General features: G+C 50.3%; 1 protein-coding gene across 7 annotated transcripts in view; it reads right to left on the bottom strand.

Annotated features, from left to right (window-relative positions):
- The window catches only part of TMEM229B (transmembrane protein 229B), a 48,010-nt gene that overhangs the window by 14,888 nt on the left and 12,825 nt on the right, over positions 1 to 20,297 (bottom strand). For 5 of the 7 annotated variants that reach the window (XM_055131163.1, XM_055131162.1, XM_055131167.1 and 2 more), the window contains exon 2: positions 756 to 937. In XM_055131163.1, the coding sequence (XP_054987138.1) occupies positions 756 to 792 (37 nt within the window). In that variant the 5' untranslated portion in view covers positions 793 to 937. Of the gene's footprint in view, positions 1 to 755; positions 938 to 3,207; positions 3,336 to 19,854; positions 19,954 to 20,297 lie in introns of those variants that run through there. The other 2 variants (XM_055131165.1, XM_055131166.1) reach the window with 2 other exon arrangements.

Below are 20,297 nucleotides of genomic sequence, written 5' to 3'. Positions count from 1 at the left end.
CAGAAGCACCAGCTCTGTTCTGCCTTCCAGAGATGCTCTCTGCCTGCTGGTGCCTGATCCCACAGCTGGACTGTCTGCCTGCACAGACAGACTAGCAGGCAGGCCAGACAGGCCTCTGGGGTTTGGGGAAGCTTCCAACTGTCATTTTTTAAAAGCATCATCAAGAAGCCAGAGACCTAGGCTAGAAAGAAAGACCACGTGAGGACAGGCGAGACGACAGTGGGGGGCATCTCTCAGCCCCCATGAGGCGTTGTCTAGACTGAGGAGGAGCCATGGAAACATGGGGAGAGCAGCAGACCACCCACTCCTCTTGACCCCCTGGAGGTCATTTTTATGACAGCCGTGCATTGCAAATCCCTTCCCTCCCAGTGCCCTGAGTACTCTTCCCCCAGGCCACAAGAACCACACATGGTGTCTGGACAGAGCCAAGTCCCCTGAAAGGCACAGCTGCCCTGTAGAGGCCCAGGCCCACAGCAGCCTCGGAGCTGCCATCCAGAGACTTAGGGAAACACTATCACCCAGGTGCGGGACTGTCTAACCCAAGTTGGCGAGCCAGCCAGTCAGTCTGGCCAGTGATTAGAGGCCATGGTGCTCTCAGATGGCTCCGGCATGTGACATGTCCCCTCCCATGGAGAACTGTCACCCTGTGACAGACTCTCAGGAAACAGGATCACAACTGGCCCCTCCAAACCAGCTCCTGGGCCACCAGGGCGGGCAGGGCTGGCGAGACCCAGGGAGCCCACAACACAACTCACTTGTCACACCCTGGAGTGCGCAGCTCTGAATAGACATCAGGGTCACAGTCCCGGCGTGTCCCTGGTTAACCTCCGTCTGGGTGCCTGGCTGTGCCTCGGAGCCATTCTCAGTGCTGTGGGCAAGGATCAGCTCCAGGGCTCAACTGATCCCAGGTTAGCAGGCGGGCTGCTTCTGCGTGTCCCTAGGAATGAAAGAGGAGGCATCAATGAGCTTGAACCACCACCCTCGCTCCCGACCCCAATCCCTGCCTGCTCGGAGCCTCCCAGCAAGACAGAGCTGCAGACTGGAGGCAGCACCGCAGGCTCCAGGCTCCAGCCGCTGTTGCCCCGTTGCCGTGTCTGTTTGCTCAGCTCTCGCTGACCCAATGATGAGAGGCCGGGATCGATCCCAGGCACCGCACACGTGAGGCTCCGACTCAGGGCTTCCTGCACCACGAGTGACTGTGTGCACACTCGGAAATCCGAGAGGGGAGATAATTTTAGCATCCAGCTCCATTCTCATTAGGTTCAAATGACGCGCTCACCTTCACCCTGCCCTGGGTACATCTGTTCTCAAGGACAGTCAAGAACCTCTCGGAAGGCAGATAATGCAGGATGCGCTGGTTTGAGCATTTGGGGAGTTGAGCACAAGTCCAGAGAAAAACCAGCAAAAATCAACGAAAAGCGTATGCTCAAACCCTCTTCCCCAGGTCAGGCCCTTCCTAGGATCCAAGATAACTAAAGACAAGTTAGCAGAAATCTGACTTTGTAATGCCCTTGTGGACACGGTAGATATACCCCTAAGCCCTGACCATTTGGTGGGGATTCTTGACAGTTTTTGTCCTAATATGAAGGTTCCACACTCCCCTGAAAGTCCCTGAGAAGAGCGCTACCTTCTCAAGCCCGAGGAACAGAGTCCAGAAGAGTGTGATTGGGGGTGGGAGCTGACCCCTCTCCCCGGCGAGAGCCAAGCAGAGAGACCACCAAGCACCATGCTCAGCTCGTGCCTGAGGCCTCCTTCCTTGCTGCCCCCGTACCAGGGGGCCAAGCTCCCTCAGGGGGCCAGGCCAGGCAGCATCAGGGCCAGGGAGACTGAAAGGGCAGGGGGTCAGGAGCCCAAAATCTGCTGTGGGCACCTATGAGCTCTAGGCCGGAAGGGCAGATTCCTCAGTCTCTCTGCAGCCTGTGCCCTGAGAACAGTGAGGGGCAGACGGTGCATATGCAGCGAGGGGCGGCTGCGTTGGTCCCTGTGCCCGTCTCCCTCCCGGGCTCCCCCCGCCCCAGACAGGACCTGGCAGCGCTGCTCCCTTCTCCCACTCCTCTGGGCAGGGGTCAGCCTGGTACATACCTCTCACCTGGGCAGGACTCACCCTGGCATTAGCCTCTCCCCCTGAGGGTAGGACGTTCACCGGGCATGTTCAACACCCTCAACACCCCAAACCACCACCAAGACCCTGTGTCTGCGTTGTTCTGGGGAGCCGAGCAGGCACATCATCGGCAGCAAAAGACAGAACCAAAACAGAAACCAAAACCAAAGTCCACATCCTGCCCGGAAGGTCTGTGGTAGGTCTACTTGCTCTCAAGCCGAGCCCCGAGCGGGCTGGCGGAGGGGGCCGCCCCCGGCAGATGGAAGTGCAGTGGTGGAGAACCTGCTCCTTCTCAGGGCACCGCCCCCCTCCGCACCCATCCCAACCCTGCTCCCTGATGGAAGGGCGCTGCGGAGCTAGACCAGCAGATGACCAGATGACCCCACTTGGTTTCAGGGCCTAAGCTACCCCAGCCCTGACACCACCTGGCCCCTGGGAACAGGTCCAGGTGCACAGGAACCAGTGGCACCTTTGCACACATTTTTGGAGCACATGAATGTGTGAAGAACTCTCTAGCAACTGATGTGATAAGTGCTCACGCTTATTCTGGCTCTTTCAGTCCCCCCCAACTTCCACAAAAGAGCCCAGAGATCACTCCCAACAATTCTCCTCCCAGCGAGCCTGATAGGAGCTAGACCTGGTTGTGCTGGGTTCACCAGGGGCGGCCCCAGCAGTTCTCAGGGGCTATGCACTGCGGGGCACTGAATTCAGAGCCTTACCCTTGCATAGCACAGCGGGTAGGGTGTTTGCCTTGCACGCGGCCGACCTGGGTTCGATTCTTTCATCCCTCTCGGAGAGCCCAGCAAGCTACCGAGAGTATCCCGCCCACATAGCAGAACCTGGCAAGCTACCCGTGGTGTATTCTTCTCACAATGAAGATGTTACTGGTGCTCACTCAAGCAAATCAACAAACAACGGGATGACAATGCTACAGTGCTACATTGCTACCCTTGCAAGACATGCCCTCCAGCCCTTCGAACTATCTACTCAGTCCCCTGAACCTCATTGTTTGAGGGAGTGGTGCCTGGAGACTTCCTTTTGGCTCTGTGCTCAGGGGACCATATGCGGTCCCCAGGGATCGAAAGGGGCGGAGGTAACTGCTTTACCCTCTGTACTTCCTCTTGTTTGGGTAGATTCTATTTAGTCCATTTGTTAACCTGCTCGTCTGTAAGCACAGCTGACTGTTCATTCACAGGATGGTGCTCCTGAAAGCACAAATGAGCGGGTTATTGGAGGGACCTGGTTAACTGAGGGACCACCACTCAGTTCTAAACCCTGTCCTCCCCCCCTGGCCTCCTCTGCAGCCCACCATGCCACCCTCTCATCTGAGACCCTTTAGCCTCCCTCCCTTTCGACACCCCTCCACCCAGTTTCCGCTTACATCCAAGGGGACTCTGCACAGCCCTTGTCTTGAAGCATGGTGTCCCACTTACAGTGAAGGATGTGCCTGCTCCTTTGCCTCATGACGAAGCCCTTGAGACGGGGGAATTTTTGTTGGATGAACAGCTAAATACTTGGCCGGCTGCACCAGCAGGGCCATTAATCAAACACGGGGATGGTTGGAGGGTCTCTTAAGTTTGAGGTCACAGTCACGGAAGGGCTCGCTCCTGCCAAGCACAGAAACCCTGGCTGACAAGAGCCAGGGCCGGCTCTGCCTGGGGAGAAGGAAGGAGGGGTGCTCACTCCCCTTTCTGCCCCCTCCTCCCTCTAGGAATCATCCCCTGGCCTGTGAGGTGAGGTGCCTGAGGGGTGTGCAACACAGGAGGCCTATGGTTCCTCTCTCGTATGTGGGGGGCTGGGCAGAGACAGAGCAGCCCAGGAGTCCTGGGAAACCCCCCAGGCTCCCGCGTGGGCCAGGCTGAAGCGCAGGTTCAGGCCAGAGCTTAACAACGCCCATTCTGCTATTTTCACAGTGCTGAAGCTCTTGAAAGGCACATCCAGTTTTCGTGCACGTAGGGCTGTGTTCCCAAAGAGGTTGAAGCAGCAGCTGCTGGCAGGAAATTCCCTCTGCCTCATCCTCTCTCGTCTCTGATAACTATTTAGGGTAAGCTGGGCTTGCAGGCTGGAATCTCTGCTTCTCTGACCGGAACCTAAAAACCAAATCCACCCCCCTCCACCCTGTGCCTGTCTCCAGGGCCCAGAACTTGAGATGAGCCAGGAAGTGACAGACAAACGCCCTTCCTTTTTCTCTCCCACCCTCCTCTTCCCCAAAACTCCCCAGATCTCCTCGTTACCTCGAGAGCCTGCTGAGTCTGGGGGAGATGCCTAAATGGACCCAGAGCAAATGTTTCAAGTCCAGTAAGTAGTAAGACCTGCCCGGAGTACAGTGGGTTTGGCTACTTCCCAAACCTCAGTGTCAAAGGGGGGCTCTCCCCAGCCCTCAGCAATCCCCAACCCCTCCCCCAGGGCAATAGGGAGACCCAGGGATGGGGCCTGACTGGCACAGGGAAGGTGGGTGAAGCTGGGGGTGGGTCCCCCTCTCCACTTGGCTCTCCACTCTGTTCGTCTTGCTCAGGACGTGGATTTGGGTCCCCCTGCCTGCCAGCCCTCCTGCCACCCTGTCTTGTCTGCAGGCTGCCCTGCCACCTCCACCCTGTCCTGTCACCCTCCTCCCTCCCACCGACTCCCCCTCCCCCTCCCCCATCCTGCCTGGCACACCCCTCAACACATCCTGCTCCCTACAAACTCTCACCACATCCCCTCTACTCTGGTGTGTGGGCTCTGGCCCCAGGCCTCGTTCCCTCCCTCCCACCCCCACCCCTCAGCTCTGGGGAGCTGCAGATCACTGCCTGCAAGGCTGGACAGCTGCTGGGCTCTCTAATTAGCTGCCTGGCCGCTGTCCCAGAGCAAGGCATGTGTTACTGTAAGAGCTGCCTCACCTCCCCTCATCAGTAATCCCCTCTGCAGATCCCATCAGACGGCAGCTGAAGGGCCCTCAAATCCTGTCACATGAGACCAGCCTGGCTCCTTCTTTCTGCTGGAAAGGGAACCCACCGCCCCACGCACCGAGGGGGAAGGCATCTACCGGATCTCCTTGTAACTACCATGTCCTTGGGGTGTCCTGCAGTGACCTCACCACTTCTGCAGAACAAAGACCCCCTCCCACGTGCGCGCTCATGCGTACACACACACACACACACACACACACACACACACACACACACACACACACACACACACACACACACACACACACACACACACACCACGCCATAGTGCCTCACCAGGAGAGGCAGAGAAAGGCCTGAAGGCTAGGTGTGGTCCACCCGGTAGGGTGACACTCAGCACCCTCTTTTACAGCCTCACACAGCCCAGCCATCCTGAAGATTCCAAAACAACCAGAGGGGGAGTCCCTTATTGGGGAAGGCCCCAGGGAAGGGCCACAGAGAAAGTATAGAACATTCTATGTGTGCTGTTGACCCCATAAACACCGCTGGGATGGCCCAGGAAAGCCCTGACAACTAAGGGCCTGAGTAGCACTGCTGCCTCTAGCCCTCGCAGCAAACCGCCAGCCTGGACGGTCCCCTGGGCCTCCGGAGCACCACTTGGGAAGCCCCTGCACGCACACACACACACACACACACACACACACACACACACACGTGTTCTATGGAGCCAGCTGATTTATTCAGGATGGTGCAGCTCATCATTCAGCACTGTTTGTTGAGTACCCCATGCGAGCCAGGCCCACAGTAGCTGGTGGGGGTGAGACAGTTCCAGCATGTGGGCGCTCACTGGCTGGCAGGGAGATGGGAGGACCCAGACTGGCAGGGCCTGCCATTTCTGGTCAGAGGCCATGAAGAAAGGCTTCAGCCGGTAGGCGTCTCCTTGGAGGTAGCATTTGGACACTGATCAGGAAAAGGGTAAGAAGCTGTGCAAGGAGCTTTGAGACAACATTCCAGATAGAGGGCACAGCACGTGAGAAGAATCCCAGGTAAGAGCAAACCAACGCATCAGATGAATGGCAGGGCCAGCGTAGCTGCCATTACTGTAATGAAGAAGTGGAATATTCCCTCTCCGTACTGCACCCTTACTTGGTGGTCTCAGTGCCAGCTGGACCAGGGCAGAGCCCTCAAGGGCAGGTAAATCTCCTCCCCCCACCACAAGCTGGGCGGCTGCTACAGGCAGGGGCTCTGAAAGGCAGGCCCTTGTCAGCTGGTATTCCCCAATGTGCTTATTGAGGATGAAGAGACAGGGAAATCCTTTGACTGATTGCCTGCAGTTTCCATTTGCTTGTGCTTAAAGGAATTTAAATAAGTTTGTCAGTCTCTGTCTAGTCTGAGTGCTTATAATAAGAAACTAAGGGGCTGGGGAGACAGCTCCAAGGGCTGGAGCACATGCCTTGAATGCACAGGCCCCAAGTTCTATCCCTGGCACCATATGGCCTCCTGCCTTCCAGCACTGCCAGGAGTGGTACTGGTGACCCCAACACCACTAGGCCTGAGCAGAACCGTAGTGCCTGGCCTTCTTGTCCAAGCATCACAGGGAGTAGCCCTTAGATCCTCTAAGCATTGCTTGGGACTCCCCTGCGCCAAAAGAAAGTGAGTATCTCCTTCTACTCCAGCTTGCTTATTGGAGTTTCTATCACTTGTAACCAAGAGTCTTGAAAACACAGGTGGTTTGCCCACCCACCCCCCCACCTCCATCTGGAACCTTCTTAGGTGGCACAAGGATCTCATCTCTGAGCACCATCTCTGCTGTTGTGAAAGCCAGCGGCTCTGTCTTGTAGACAGTAAGAGAGAACAGAGGTCAGAGGTTGGACAAGGAGGGTCAGTCTCGACAGGGTGGCTACGGCTTTGGCCTCCCCTAGTCTTTCTGGTCTCTCCCTAGACAGTCATTTCCCCTTGCTTGGCAGAGAGGCTCCCACCTGATCCTGAGCAGCTACCTGGCACACCTGGACACATCTGCAAACAGTATGCACAAACACAGTAAGAGATGAGGCATAAACCAAGAACAGTCACACACAAATGATTAATTTTCTACAAACTTCAGAATTGCACAGTCCAATTTGATAGCCACTAGCCACTAGCCTGGGGCCATTTGGATTTTAACAGGCTAAAACTTAACAAAACCCCAAATTACTCCGTTGTGCTAGCTACTGCAGGAGACAGTGGAGACACACGCATTTTTTTTTTTTTGGGTCACACCCAGACAATGCACAGGGGTTACTCCTGCTCATGCAATCAGGAATTATTCCTGGAGATGCTCAGGGGACCATATGGGATGCTGGGAATTGAACCCGGGTTGGTCGCGTGCAAGGCAAATGCCATACCCAGCCCCCCACACACACACATTTCTTTCATCCCAGAAAATATTGGCTTGCAATGCTCTAAATGTTGTGAAACAGGGATAAATTTTCTTAAACTTTTCCCTTTCCTGCCTGCATTTCACCCGAGGAATCTCTACATGGAAGAGGATTACAAATTAAACATTTACTTATAATAAATCATACAGATTTACTTCAAAACAAATATTTAATATTTTTCACTGCACACACGCCCCCCCCCTCCCCGTCCACCCCACATTCAGTTAAGAAGCTAGACTCCAGAACTTGCTAAGGGTGACCAGAAGGCCAACCAACAACACATGATGCTGCGCCCCATTTCCTTGCTCTCGGAAATCCTTTCCTCCAGAGTAGTCGGCCCTGCCCTCCCTCTCTTCCACAGGCCAGTTAACCCCCACTGCCTTCCTGAGATGCAGGAGCGAGAATCTATGTTCTGTGAGTGTCACTGTCCACAGTGTAAAGAGAGACTGACGTCCAGAAGGCCAGGAGAGGGCCCTGGCTATCGGTATCTAGGGCCAGCTCCTGAGTCTGGATATAATTCAGTCTGGTGGAACTGCTTGCAGTGTTTACAAACTCCAAACCCGCGCCGGAGAGAGCGTACAAAGGTCAAGGCACTTGCCGACCATGTGGCTGCAGCCTCAACCTTGGTTTGAGCCCCAGCACCACTGGTGGTCTCCTGAGCATTGCCAGGCATGGCCCCTGAGCACCACAGGGTGTTCCCCTCCCCCCTCTACCCCCTCCTGCCTCCCCACAACCTCCAAACCAGGAATATAGTACAGCAGTAGAGTGTTTGACTTTCCTGTGTGAGACCCTGTGTTCACTCTCTAACACTATAACAGAACAAAACGATTCCAAACCATTCACTGGGGCTTTTCTAGGCATCTCTCACACCAAGCTTCATCAAACCCCTCTCCACAGGTCTTCGAGGCAGTTAACTCCAACTTACTCAGGCAGCAAGAGAAGCTCAGAAAGGTTAAGCAACAGCTTAAGGGGACAGTCCCCAGTATAATTCTACCCTCCACCCCTATTGGAGAAGGAAATGTGTAGACCAGGAGAACGTGGAACCAGGAGTACTTAACTTACTGACTGCAGGGGACCACCAATAGTTGACAATAGATTCTAATAGCCAATAACAGCATGCCAATTGCCCCTGACTACCTACTCAAATCTACCCATGAAGTACCGCCCATGAGTCTGTCCAAAAAAGATATCACATGAGGGGCTGGAGAGATAGTACAGTGGGTAAATACTTGACTTGCATGTGGCCAACCTGAGTTCAGTCCCCAGCATCCTATATGGTTCCCCGAGCACTGCCAGGAGTGAAGGATCTGGGGGCACTGAAATGGTCTCCATTTGACCTGGTCAGAACTGTGCCTTGCCTCTCAGGCAAGCCCCAGAGGTATGGCTGGCCACAACCTACAGCACAAGGAGCCTTAAAGTGAGCATCTAGACCCCTCACTCAGCCTCTCTGACAGCAACATCTTCCATGAAAAAAAAAATGAACCTTGCAACATGTTCAAAATACGGCTCCAAACAGTACTTAGGCAAGAGTAATTAAAGGGAATGTTATCTCAGTCAGTCTCTCATTAGCCACGTAATTAGACTACTGAAAATAATTAACATTCCTTTTGACAAAAGAAACAGAGCACCTATTACACCCAATAGGGCACCGGACAGGGAGGGGACAGGACAGTCAGCGCACCTGGCCCAGACCAGGTCCCACCTTGGGCCCTACTCCCCCATGAGCCCAGGTGCCTGGCAGTGGACACTCTGGTGTCTATATGACAGACACAGACAACAATCACAGACACATACAGACACATACAGACTCAGAAGAAGAACCTGGAGGAAATGCACGGGTGTATCAAGATGGCAGGTTAGAGCATATGGTTACCTTCTCCAAAGCCTGAGAAAAGGACAAAAAAAATTTTTTCTAGCAAGAATAAACCCCATACTGGGCCCCTGAACAAGAAGAAATTATAGGGGGGTCCCTGAAGGTGGAAGGCGGGTGTAAATAAACTGATGTAGGTAACATAACTTCCAAAATAACAGCCGTGAATCAATACTGAGAGTTCTAGTAATTGTAATAGCTGACACTCACAGCAGCACGACTGTGTGCCAGAAACTATCCTAAGGGCTTTGGTTTAGATGATCTCATTTAGCCCTCACAAAAATCCTTGGGGATAGAGGCTATTATTATCCTCACTTTATAAATAAGACCCTGAGGTTACATAGCTTTCCCAAGGTCACAGCGCTAGGATGTGCTGGGGCTAGGATATGAACGTTAGCAGTGTGGCCATGGAGTCATGCTCAGAGAAGCTGGCCAGCAGATGGACGGTGGCAGGAGAGGTCCCAAGTACCTGATAACTGGATCTGAGACAGTCATGCAAGTGGTCCAGCCGACCTCTGCACCCCGGCTTGCACCTAGGACACTGCAGAGAGGCAAAAGAACATCCAACCCTGCTCAAGCCTAAGACACATCCCATCCGCCTATCTATGACCAGTGGTAGTTGGCTCTGGAGAACAGAATCATTTTCTGCGGCCAGAAACCCTCCAAACGACAGAGGAACACTTAACCAAGACTCCCCACACCTTAACACAAACTAAAACCATGAAAATAGCATCAACTTTAAGAAAAGAAGCTGTAGGGCTGGAGACATAGCACGGCAGATAGGGCAGTTGCCGTGCTGCTGACCACTGTGTATAGTCCCCTAAGCACCACCAGGAGAAATCCCTGAGCACAGAGCCAAGGGTGAGCCCTGAACACCACTGGGTGTGTGTGCCCCCAACCCCCCAAAAGAAAGAAACTCTAGCTAAAGAGTAAAATTAATAAAGTCCACAAAATAAAATGTTTCTTAAAAAAATGATTAATATCCGAGTGGTAAGAATAGCTCTTGAGTCCATGAGACCAAACAAGGTTGTTAGACAAAAAACACTGGCAATCTTAGAAAGGAAGGAATCACAGCATGCAGGCTTTGCCTGTATCTCTGGGAACACGGAGATAGCCTAATGAGCTGGAATGTATATTCTGTGTACAGAAGACCCAGGTTCAACCCCTAGTACCATGTGATCCCCGAGTTCCATCAGGAACCCTGAGCACTAAGCCAGGAGCAGTGCCTGAGCACTTCTGGGCCTCACTTCTCAAAATCAGCCAAATTCGCAATTCTTTTTTAAATGGGGGAGCTGACTGGGTTTGATCCCTAGCACCCCAAATGGTGCGCCATCTCCTACCAGGACTGATCACAGAGCCAGGCGTAAGTCCTGAGCACAGCTGAGATGGTCCAAAAACAAAAACAAAACTGGCTAACTAGCTCAGATAAGAGGTTGATGTATTAAAAATGCTCTTCAGATGTTTGCCTTCTTCTAAATATTTCAAAAGAAATATGGAAGTCATTTTTAAAATGTCTGCCAGGAGCTAGGCTTACACGTCATTTTGTTTTGTTTTTTTAAATTCTGTTGTTCTTTTTATTTAAGCTCAGATCTCTTACTTGCTCTTTTGTTTTGCAGTTACTTTGCAATACAAAAGAGGGTAGACCCTGCCAGCTCCCTGCACCAGAACTTGGCCCCTTCCAGATTGGTCCACAATTGACTGTCCCCAGTTACACAGTCCAACACTACCTACACCATCCATACTCTCCACACAGTCCACACTGACCACACTGTCCATACTGTCTACACCATCCACACCTATCTACACTGCATCAGCTATAGCATCCATACCATGTACAAAATCATCCACACAGTCTATATATCCACTTCGTTCACAGCCTTCACTGTCCATAACACCCAAACCACTCACACAATTCACATGTCCACTTCGTCCAAACCACCAAGAATGTCCATACTGGGGGCTGGAGCAATAGCACAATGCGTAGGGCATTTGCCTTGCACGTGGTTAACCCGGGTTTGATTCCCAGCATCCCATATGGTCCCCCGAGCACTGCCAGAAGTAATTCCTGAATGCATGAGCCAGGAGTAACCCCTGTGCATCACTGGGTGTGACCCCCCAAAAAAACAAACAATGTCCATACTATCACACAACCTACATGTCCACTTTGTCTGTACACTCTACACCACCTACCCTATCCACACAGTTTACACATCCCCACACTCTATACCATCCACATCATCCACACCATCTACACCATCCACTCTGTCCTCACCACCTCACTATCTATTTGGTCTACACTGTTTCCACACGCACAGCTCCTCACCTGAAATGATCATATCTCTCCTTTCTGTCGACGTGTGTCTATTAACATTGTCTGTTCTTCAATGCCCACTTAAAGATTACCCTCATGAATGGAAGTCCCTACATTCTACTTAACCCACCCCGTCCTTCCCTCCTGCCCTACAAACTCCTTGGGACACCTGATTCTCTGAGGACAGCTCTGGCTGGCTCTCCAATGGACTCATAATTGTCAATGTTGGCGTCCATTTACCTTTCAGGGAGTCCAAACCCTTGTCTCCCTGGTGTCTGGTAGGCTCCTTAAAGACACAGAGTGGACACTTACCTTGCTTTTCTCCCTCACTGGGCCCAAGTAAAGCAGAAGCATGTTCAGTGTGTCAGTTGAGGAAATGACAAAGAAGCTTCTGTTCCTGGTGGGAGTGGGAAGAGGAACGCTAGTGTGGAAATGCGTTACTCAGAAGGACTGGACCCTCCCACACATGCTAAGTTTCCCCAAATGGGCCTCCCGGTGAACTCCTACCTCTTTCTGGGGATTCAGAAATACTTGTAAACCCATAAGATATGACTGGTAACACTAAGAAGAAAATATTGACACTAGACAAGGACATTTAAGGGGTCTCAAGGGTCTCCTCACAGATTGCTTAAGGGGAATTAGTAAATGCGGGCTGAGTAAAATAGACCCCTTGTCTGAGTGAGCAGCCTGAGCAGCACAGAGAAGAGGACTGGCTCCGGATGTAACACACGGAAAAGGATGCAGTGCTGGGTCCTGCTGGGAGTAGACAGCCCAGTCTGGACATGAGGCCACAGGAGACAACTCCAAAGGAAAGAATGTTCTGTTTTTCTTTAAAGGGGGGCTATAGTCTTTAAAATTATCAAAGACATGAAAGACCAAGAAGGGTCGAGGAACAATGCCAGGAAGAGGAGACTGGAGTCATGAGAAGTAAGTGCGGCGTGAGGACCGAGACGGTGGCTCACTGAAGAGGGAAGGATGCTAGGAAGGACATTATTGGGTCAAGTGACAAAACTGGAACACAACCAGCAGATTAAATAGAGTATCTTAGCAATGTTCAATTTGCTGAAGGTTATCTAAACATTACCCGTGTTCTTAGGAAATCCACACTGAAATAGAGATATAAGCTGTGATTGGGCAATTTACTTTATTGAGAGAGAACAAAAATACACAGCAAATAAGGCAAAGTGTTAAAAAAAAAAAAAGTGACTCTGGATTAAGGAAACAGGGTTCTTCCACACTTCTTCTAGCAACTTTTCTCTAAGTTTGTGATTACTTCCAAATGAAAACTTGTTAAAAAGAAAGAAAGAAAGAAAGAAAAACAGGGAAAGACATGAGGGTGAGGCAGGCATGAGGGTGAACTCAAGAAAACAACACTGGTTATCTGATGTCCTAGTTGGGCACACAAATTCCATATCTTCCAGAATGTTCCTTGGGAACACCTTTCTCTCTGATTTGGCTCCCCCCCTTTTCTTTCTTTCCTCAATTTACTCTCCTTCTCCCCAAGATCGTTAGTCTTTTAGGAAGCCCTCATATTAATATAAAAAAAACAGGACTAATTAGACTTTGAAGTTCTATTGTATTTAGTTAATATTTTCTGGAGTTGTTTTACACCTATTTTGTCCTCAAGTCCCTAATATCAGTCACCCAGGGGTTATGTAACATATCATTTCCAAACAAAGACTCTCCCTGCTATCCTGATGACAGGCCTCTAGGTCATGTTCCCTCCTTCTACGATCCTGCACAGGCTTCCGAAGGTGGGTGCTCCTTTTCTCACCCACCACCAACTAACTCCAAAGGAACCGGCTTCCCCACGCCCCCCCAGCATAGCATTCCTACCTGGACTAACTGGATATCACAATTTATGACATCCCCCCACCCCACCCCCATCTTTGGGTCACACTCGGTGGTACTCAGGACCTACTCCTGGTTCTGCACTAAGGGAGCACTTCTGGCGGGGCTTGAGGGACCACACTGGGCACTAGGGATCAAACCCAGGTAGGTCCCATGCAAGGCAAGCGCCTTACCCACTGTCCTATCCCTCTGGCCCCAGGTGTGGTCACTTTAAAGGGCGCAGTCAGACAGATGCTTCTTGAAGCAGTCCCACTAAAGGGCTAAAGGGAATTGCACAAACCATCGCAGTGTACAAATTCATTCTGGTGTTAATCTGGAAACCCTTATATGCATCTTTAATGTGCAGAGTACTCAGATGCTGAGTAGATTGTGGTATGAACGTAGAAGCACAACAGCAGCATGTTTGTTTCTAAAACACTGAGGTTGGCCCAAGGGACGGGGCTCCGCAGTACAGCGCTTGTCTTGTATGTGTGAGGCTCTGGGTTCAAATCCCAGCACTACCTAATAAAACAACAAACTGAAAACCTTAGGACTATAACATCTTAGAAATGCTACTTATAACATTAAACACCAGAAAATAAACAGAAATAACAACTTACAGTCTTACAGTTCTTTTACCTTAAAGGAATCCTTTCACATTCCACCCTTTATTCATGAGTTCATTTACATGTTCACTAACATGTGAGCCACTACTTAGTGCCTATAAGGACCACAGAGGCAAAGATTCAAGCTGAGGCACAGGAAGTTGACATCCTAACTGGTTCTGGATAACCAGACATACAGTCACTATGGGAAACAGTACAGGGAAGTCTGAAAACATTCAAAATAAAACTATCATGATGCAGCAATTCCTTTCTGGGAAGATAGCCAAATAAGAGGAAAATACTAATTTGAAAAGATACGTGTGCTCCCATATTCATGGCAGCATTATTTGCAAAGGTCAAAACATGTAAACGATCTGCATGTCCATCAACAGATGAACAGATCAAGAAATGGCAGTAGAGATACACAATGGAATAGTATTCAGTCATTAAAAATGAGGAATTCTACCATTTAGGATGACAATGGATTGAACCCGTCGCATCAAGCTGCGTGAAATGTCAGGGAAAGACAAATTCTGTACAATCTCACTTTCATGTGAAATCTGAAACAAAAGCTAACTCAACAGGAAAAAGACATCCCTTTGTGGTTGGCAGAGGTGGGGGTGGGGGTGGGGAGTGGGAGGAAGGTGTTGGAGGCACAGAGAGGCAGCAATAAGAGAATTCAGTACTAGAAATAGTGCTCCTTGGTAACTACAGCCAACACGGCTCGACTCTACGGGGAAAGTTAAGAGAGCGAACCCGAAGAATAATCACCTCAAAGAGAAAAAGGAGGGGCTGGAGCGATAGCACAGCGGGGAGGGCATTTGCCTTGCATGCGGCCGACCCGGGTTTGATTCCAAGCATCCCATATGGTCCCCCGAGCACCACCAGGAGTAATTCCTGAGTGCATGATCCATGAGTGACCCCTTTGCATCGCCGGGTGTGAACCAAAAAAAGTAAAAAAAAAGAGAGAGAAATGATTTTTCTCCACTTCTTTCTTTTCATTGCTCCTACATGAGGGTGAAGGTTAGCTAAATCTACTGTAGCCATCATTGTACCATATGAGTAATCACACCATCTTGCTCTACAGCTTAAGCTCATGCATGATGAGCGTACATATATATGTATATATATATATATATCAATAAAACTGGGTAGAACTGGAGATTTAGTCGATAGAACCGAGTTTACATGGGGAGGGGTTAAAAAGAAATGGGTCTTGGGGACACTGGTGGAGGGAAGCAGTCACTCTTGTGATGAATGTGGTGCTGGAATGATGGATGCAAGGAAAGTATAATTATTAGTGTTGTAAGCCCTGATACAATAGGCAGCTTTTACAAAAACACCCCCCAAAGAACCAGAAAAGGCAGAATCGAAGAGATGGTTCATTGGGCTGAGCAGATGCTTTGGGTGCAGGAGAGCCAGGTTCTACCCTCAGCACTGCGTGGTCCCCTGAGCGCAAGGACTCAGTCTGAGCACCACTAGAAGTAGCTTAAAAATCAAAACCAAAACCCACCTTCCCCACCCCCGCCCCCCAAACCCTGGAAAACACCATACATACTTAGGGTATCCACTGCTATGGGCATGAAAGAAAACTATTTCAAATAAGAGAATTTCTTTTAAAAACTAAGCTATTGTGATTTCAGAAGACAAATCTCATTGTTCCCCAAAAACATGATTTTAGATTATAATCTTGAATGATGGTTCTTTAGTTGGTATTAGTTATGGAATCCTAAAGTGGTCAGTGGGGAGACAGGGAGGCACTATGGGGAAGTCTCTGAAAATCTAAACCAGCCCAAAGAAGTAAAGGTTGCAGTCCTAAATGCCAATAAGGGTCAAGGAAGCAAGTCTCACTGTGAAGACAGGAGAGAGCTTGCCTCCAGAAAGCAGGAAAGGGGTTGGAGCCATAGCACAGCGGGTAGGTAGGACGTTTGCCTTACACTCGGCCAACCCGGGTTCGATTCCCACCGTCCCACATGGTCCCCTGAGCACCGCCAGGAGTGATTCCTGAGTGCAGAGCCAGGAGTAACCTTTGTGCATTGCCGGGTGTTACCCAAAGAGAGAAAAAAAAAAGGCAGACAAGAAAGCAGGACAGACAGGATCTCGGGAAGAATCTACTCAAAAGCAGGGAGGACGAGGGAAGTGTCACAGATGATGCTCAGAGTTCTAATTTGGGCAATGCCAGTGTCATCTCCAAAGGGAAGGGGACATAGCAGGAGACCTTCCTGAGGGCCCACCCACCAGCAGCTGTTCCAGGTGCTCTCCATGCAGGGTGCTCACAGGAGACAGGCCTGGGAGCCCCACAGAGCGGGAGCAGACAGGCAACAAGAGGGTCCCAGAGGTGACATGGGTGGGGCAGTGGGCAGAAGGCAGGCACCGTGAAGGGACTGAGGAAGGAGCAGGGAGGTGGGAGGACCCCCAGGAAAGGGCTCCTCCACGGAAGTGGGGGCAGGAGTGTTGGGGCCATGGTCTAATGCAGAGGCAAGTTGGACAGAGCAACAGGAAGTTTAGCAGCAGGGAGGTCAGAGGGGAGCAGTTAAGGAGTGACTGCAAAGGGAAATGATGGAGACAGTGGGGGCTGGGGAGGGGGCCCAGGGGGTTGCTTGTGAGAAAGAGAAGAAGCTGGAGAAGTAGAGATAGGGGTGTCCTCTCTCCTTTCTCCTTTTCTATTCTTTCTTCCCTCCCTCCTTTCTTTACTTCCAAGATGACTAGACCCAAGTGGTCAGTGGGGAGACAGGGAGGCGCTTAGCCTTCAGATGCTAAGAAAAGAAGACAGCAAGCAAGAACTTGGGATGGGATGCTGTGCGGTGCATAGGGATGGCCCCGGCATCCTGAGATCTTGAGGAGACTCCGCTGAGTCACAACCCCAAACACCAGCATTAAAATCCCCAGAGAGGAGACACAGGTGTCTGGGGGTCAGAAGGTACTACAGATACAGAGGACCGTGGGACATAGATCCTGGTGCTCCTGCTGGGGCCACCCCTGGGGTGGGTCGGGGAGACCCTCTGCTGGAATCTTGGTGGTACTCAGAGGAGCAACCCTGGGGTGTCGGCTGCCCTGCAGTTCACACAGGGCCCACAAAGAACTCTCCCAGTGAAAAGCCCATTGATATTCACCTGTGTCTGAAGTCCCACTCTTTTTCTGAAATATCCGCGGAGGATTTCTATAGGGTTTTCTCATATCCTGCGTTGTCCAGAAATGCTGTGAGTGTGCAGATCATTCTACTGTACTGGGTGTTCTTTGGATCATACCAAGAGTGGCTTGCCATTTGGGAAAATCACATCCACCTCAGCAGCACCTGTCCTGATATTTAAGTCACCCACACAGCACACCTGCACAGGTATTTGTGGCTCTTACATTCTCAGGGAATCCATGTGAAGTTCAAGCATCTGACTCCTTCCTTCTGTCTTTCTTAGAGTCAGGTCCAAGCAATTATGTATTAGAATATAGCATACTGTATCCTAACTTACTTTCCGTTTATCTCTCTTCTCCTTATAGTAACAGTTTCAGAGTCAAATCAATTTTTACAACTTATGGATGACAGTGACAGTGATACGGTGATGGATAGGAGGACAAGGAGATGGTACAGCAGTCAGGGTGCATGCTGAGTTCAATCCAGTACCACTCGGCCTCCTGAGCAGCTTGGCCCTGAGATGCATGGAATTCTCAGGCCCTAGCATTGAACCTTGGCCTGTTGGCAGAACTTCATCACCTGGAGTTTATTCTGGGCCCTTCTGAGCAACACTTAGGAAGCCCAAACAACAACAAAACAAAAGCCCCAAAACCTACAGATATGGATAGGTCATATATATTCTATGGAGTTTATTCATAGCAATTAGAAGGCATCAGAAATATTTGAAAATATTGTGTTATAAATAAAAGGGAGCATCATTCCAGATGATGTGCCCTTAGAAGCCAGGGAAAAGTGCAAGGCCGAGGGAAGGATGGAACAAACAGGATTTGGCATGAGGGGCTTCAAATATCAGTCCCACGCAATAAATTGAATGGTCTTCCACAGAAAGGAACCTGAAACTCCCCCAACGATAAGTATACAGACAATGCGGTCAGTCTATGGAGTTTAAGAACTCTATTCCATTGGATACCTTTGGGAAATTTCCTTCCTATGATTAATTTCAAGTATACTATATCTCAGCACTTTCCAGCATAATGACAATAGGTAAAAGACCACAAGTCATCTGTAGGGGCCAGGGAAATGATAAATGGTGCACTGTCTGGAGGCCAAGATGTGTTTAAAAGAAGTCAAATAGGTGCCAGGCTTGGTCTGGGGAACGTCCTCCTTAATGGATAAAAAGATGAGTAAACAATATGTAAAAGGATGCTTAAGGATATTTATGGAAAATGCTCTACCAGAAGGCGGAATCATGGATAAGAATAGGGACAGAACAATGATCTCAGGGGGCCGCCCCGTAGTTAGGGGTGGGGAAATGCAGTCCAAAGTACTTCAGGGGATCAGAGAGATAGTACAGCAGGTAGAGTGCTTGCACGTGGCCGACCAGGATTCCATCCCTGGCATGCCATATGGTCTCTGAGTCCACCAGGAGTGATCTCTGAGTCCAGAGTCAGGAGTAAGCCCTGAGCACCACCACCCGCTCCAGCCCCGCCCCCGGCCAATGAAACAACAAAAGTAGTTTGGGCTCAGCTTCTAAGCAGGGCTGTTGCTTTCATGTGGGTGGAAGGCAGTCTCAACTTCCCCGAGGTGAGGTATGGACATCGTTGCCAAGCAGGGACAAGGGGTTAAAAGCTACGCAGAACGAAAGAAAAAGAAGCGCCCTTCACTCAAAAGGGAACAACTAAATGACTTCTGTGTCCTCTCCAGCCTGAGGACACCTGGGGCCTGGAAAAAGGCAGGACAGGGCCAGCGGATTTTGAGTGCTAAAGGGAGATCCAGAAATAGGGCTTGGAAGCCTCATGACCCCACGCCTCCCTCCCCATCTCCTCCGCCAAATATGAAGAAAACACAGTAGAACACTTCTGATTCCATCAGCGTACATGTTTCTGTTGTTTTTCTGGGAGCATTTCTTTGGTGGTATTGGTTTTGTTTTGTGGGGACAGGAGGTCAAACTCAGTAGTGCTCAGAGCTTATCCATGTGGGATGCCGGGGATCGAACCCAGGTTGGCCACACGCAAGACAAGTACCCTACCCACTGTACAATTTCTCCGACCCCGTGTTTTTTTGTTTTGCTTTGTTTTTTAAGATTTTTTTTTATTTAAAAAAAAAAGATTTTTTTTTATTGAATCACCGTGAGATAGACCCCTACAAAGCTGTTCATGATTAAGTATCAGTCACACAGTGTTCCAACACCCATCATTTCTCAGGGCCTCCCAGCATACCTCTGTGGCAGACACTTTGGCACTTTTCTTTCTTTTTCTTTCTTTTCTCTCTCTCTCTCTCTCTCTCTCTCTCTCTCTCTCTCTCTCTCTCTCTCTCCCTCTCCCTCTCTCTCTCTCTCTCCCTCTCACTCCCTCCTTCCCTCCTTCCCTTCTTCCCTTCCAGCCCCACATTCGGGGTGCATTTGGACTTTTCTTTTTAATGGCAGGTTAAAGAAGCTGTGGGGATTAATGTCCCCACACTAAGTAGCTGCTTCACTTCCCCAAAGGAAGTAGAGGAGGGGCTGGAGAGAGAGAACGGTGGTTAAGGCACTTGTCTTGCATGCAGCCAACATGGGTTTGATCCCAAATGGTCCCCCAGCACTATCAGGAGTAATTGCTGAGTGCAGAGCCAGAGAGCCAGGAGTAACCACTGAGCACCACAGAGTGTGACCCTAAACAAAACAAAACAAAACAAAATAAAGGAAGCAGAGGAACCAGGCTCACCTGTGCCTCAGAGAAACATCCGGATGTAGAAATGCCACCAGGAACCAGTCTCCACGTCTCCCTGCAGAGGTGGCTAACACTGGCCTACCAGGCCCTACAACTGATCAACTACAAAGCAAACAGAAGCAGGCATCCCCCACAGAGAACAACCACGCCTCCACCCTCCTCACTCCACACAGACAGTGGGAAAAGGAACCGTTTCAGGGGTTAGGAATGATGCAGGAAGGGGTGAGTGAGTCAAGAGGCATTTGCCTCAGGTACAAAATTTAAAGGGATAGGGGTGGTCAAAAAATAAGTAATTCACATAAACAATGAACACACAGCAATGCAGTGTTTTTGTTTTTCTGTTTGTTTTGTTTAGTTTTTAAAGCAATCTGGCAAATTAAGTGGCAGGTTATGGCTGCCCTGGAAGTTGGGTGAGGTGGGGGCAGACATCATGGTGG

Source organism: Sorex araneus, chromosome 3, assembly GCF_027595985.1.
Source record: "Sorex araneus isolate mSorAra2 chromosome 3, mSorAra2.pri, whole genome shotgun sequence".
NCBI classification, from domain to species: domain Eukaryota; kingdom Metazoa; phylum Chordata; class Mammalia; order Eulipotyphla; family Soricidae; genus Sorex; species Sorex araneus.
Note: the sequence above shows the minus strand (reverse complement) of the source record. Positions and strands in the feature narration are given on the sequence as shown.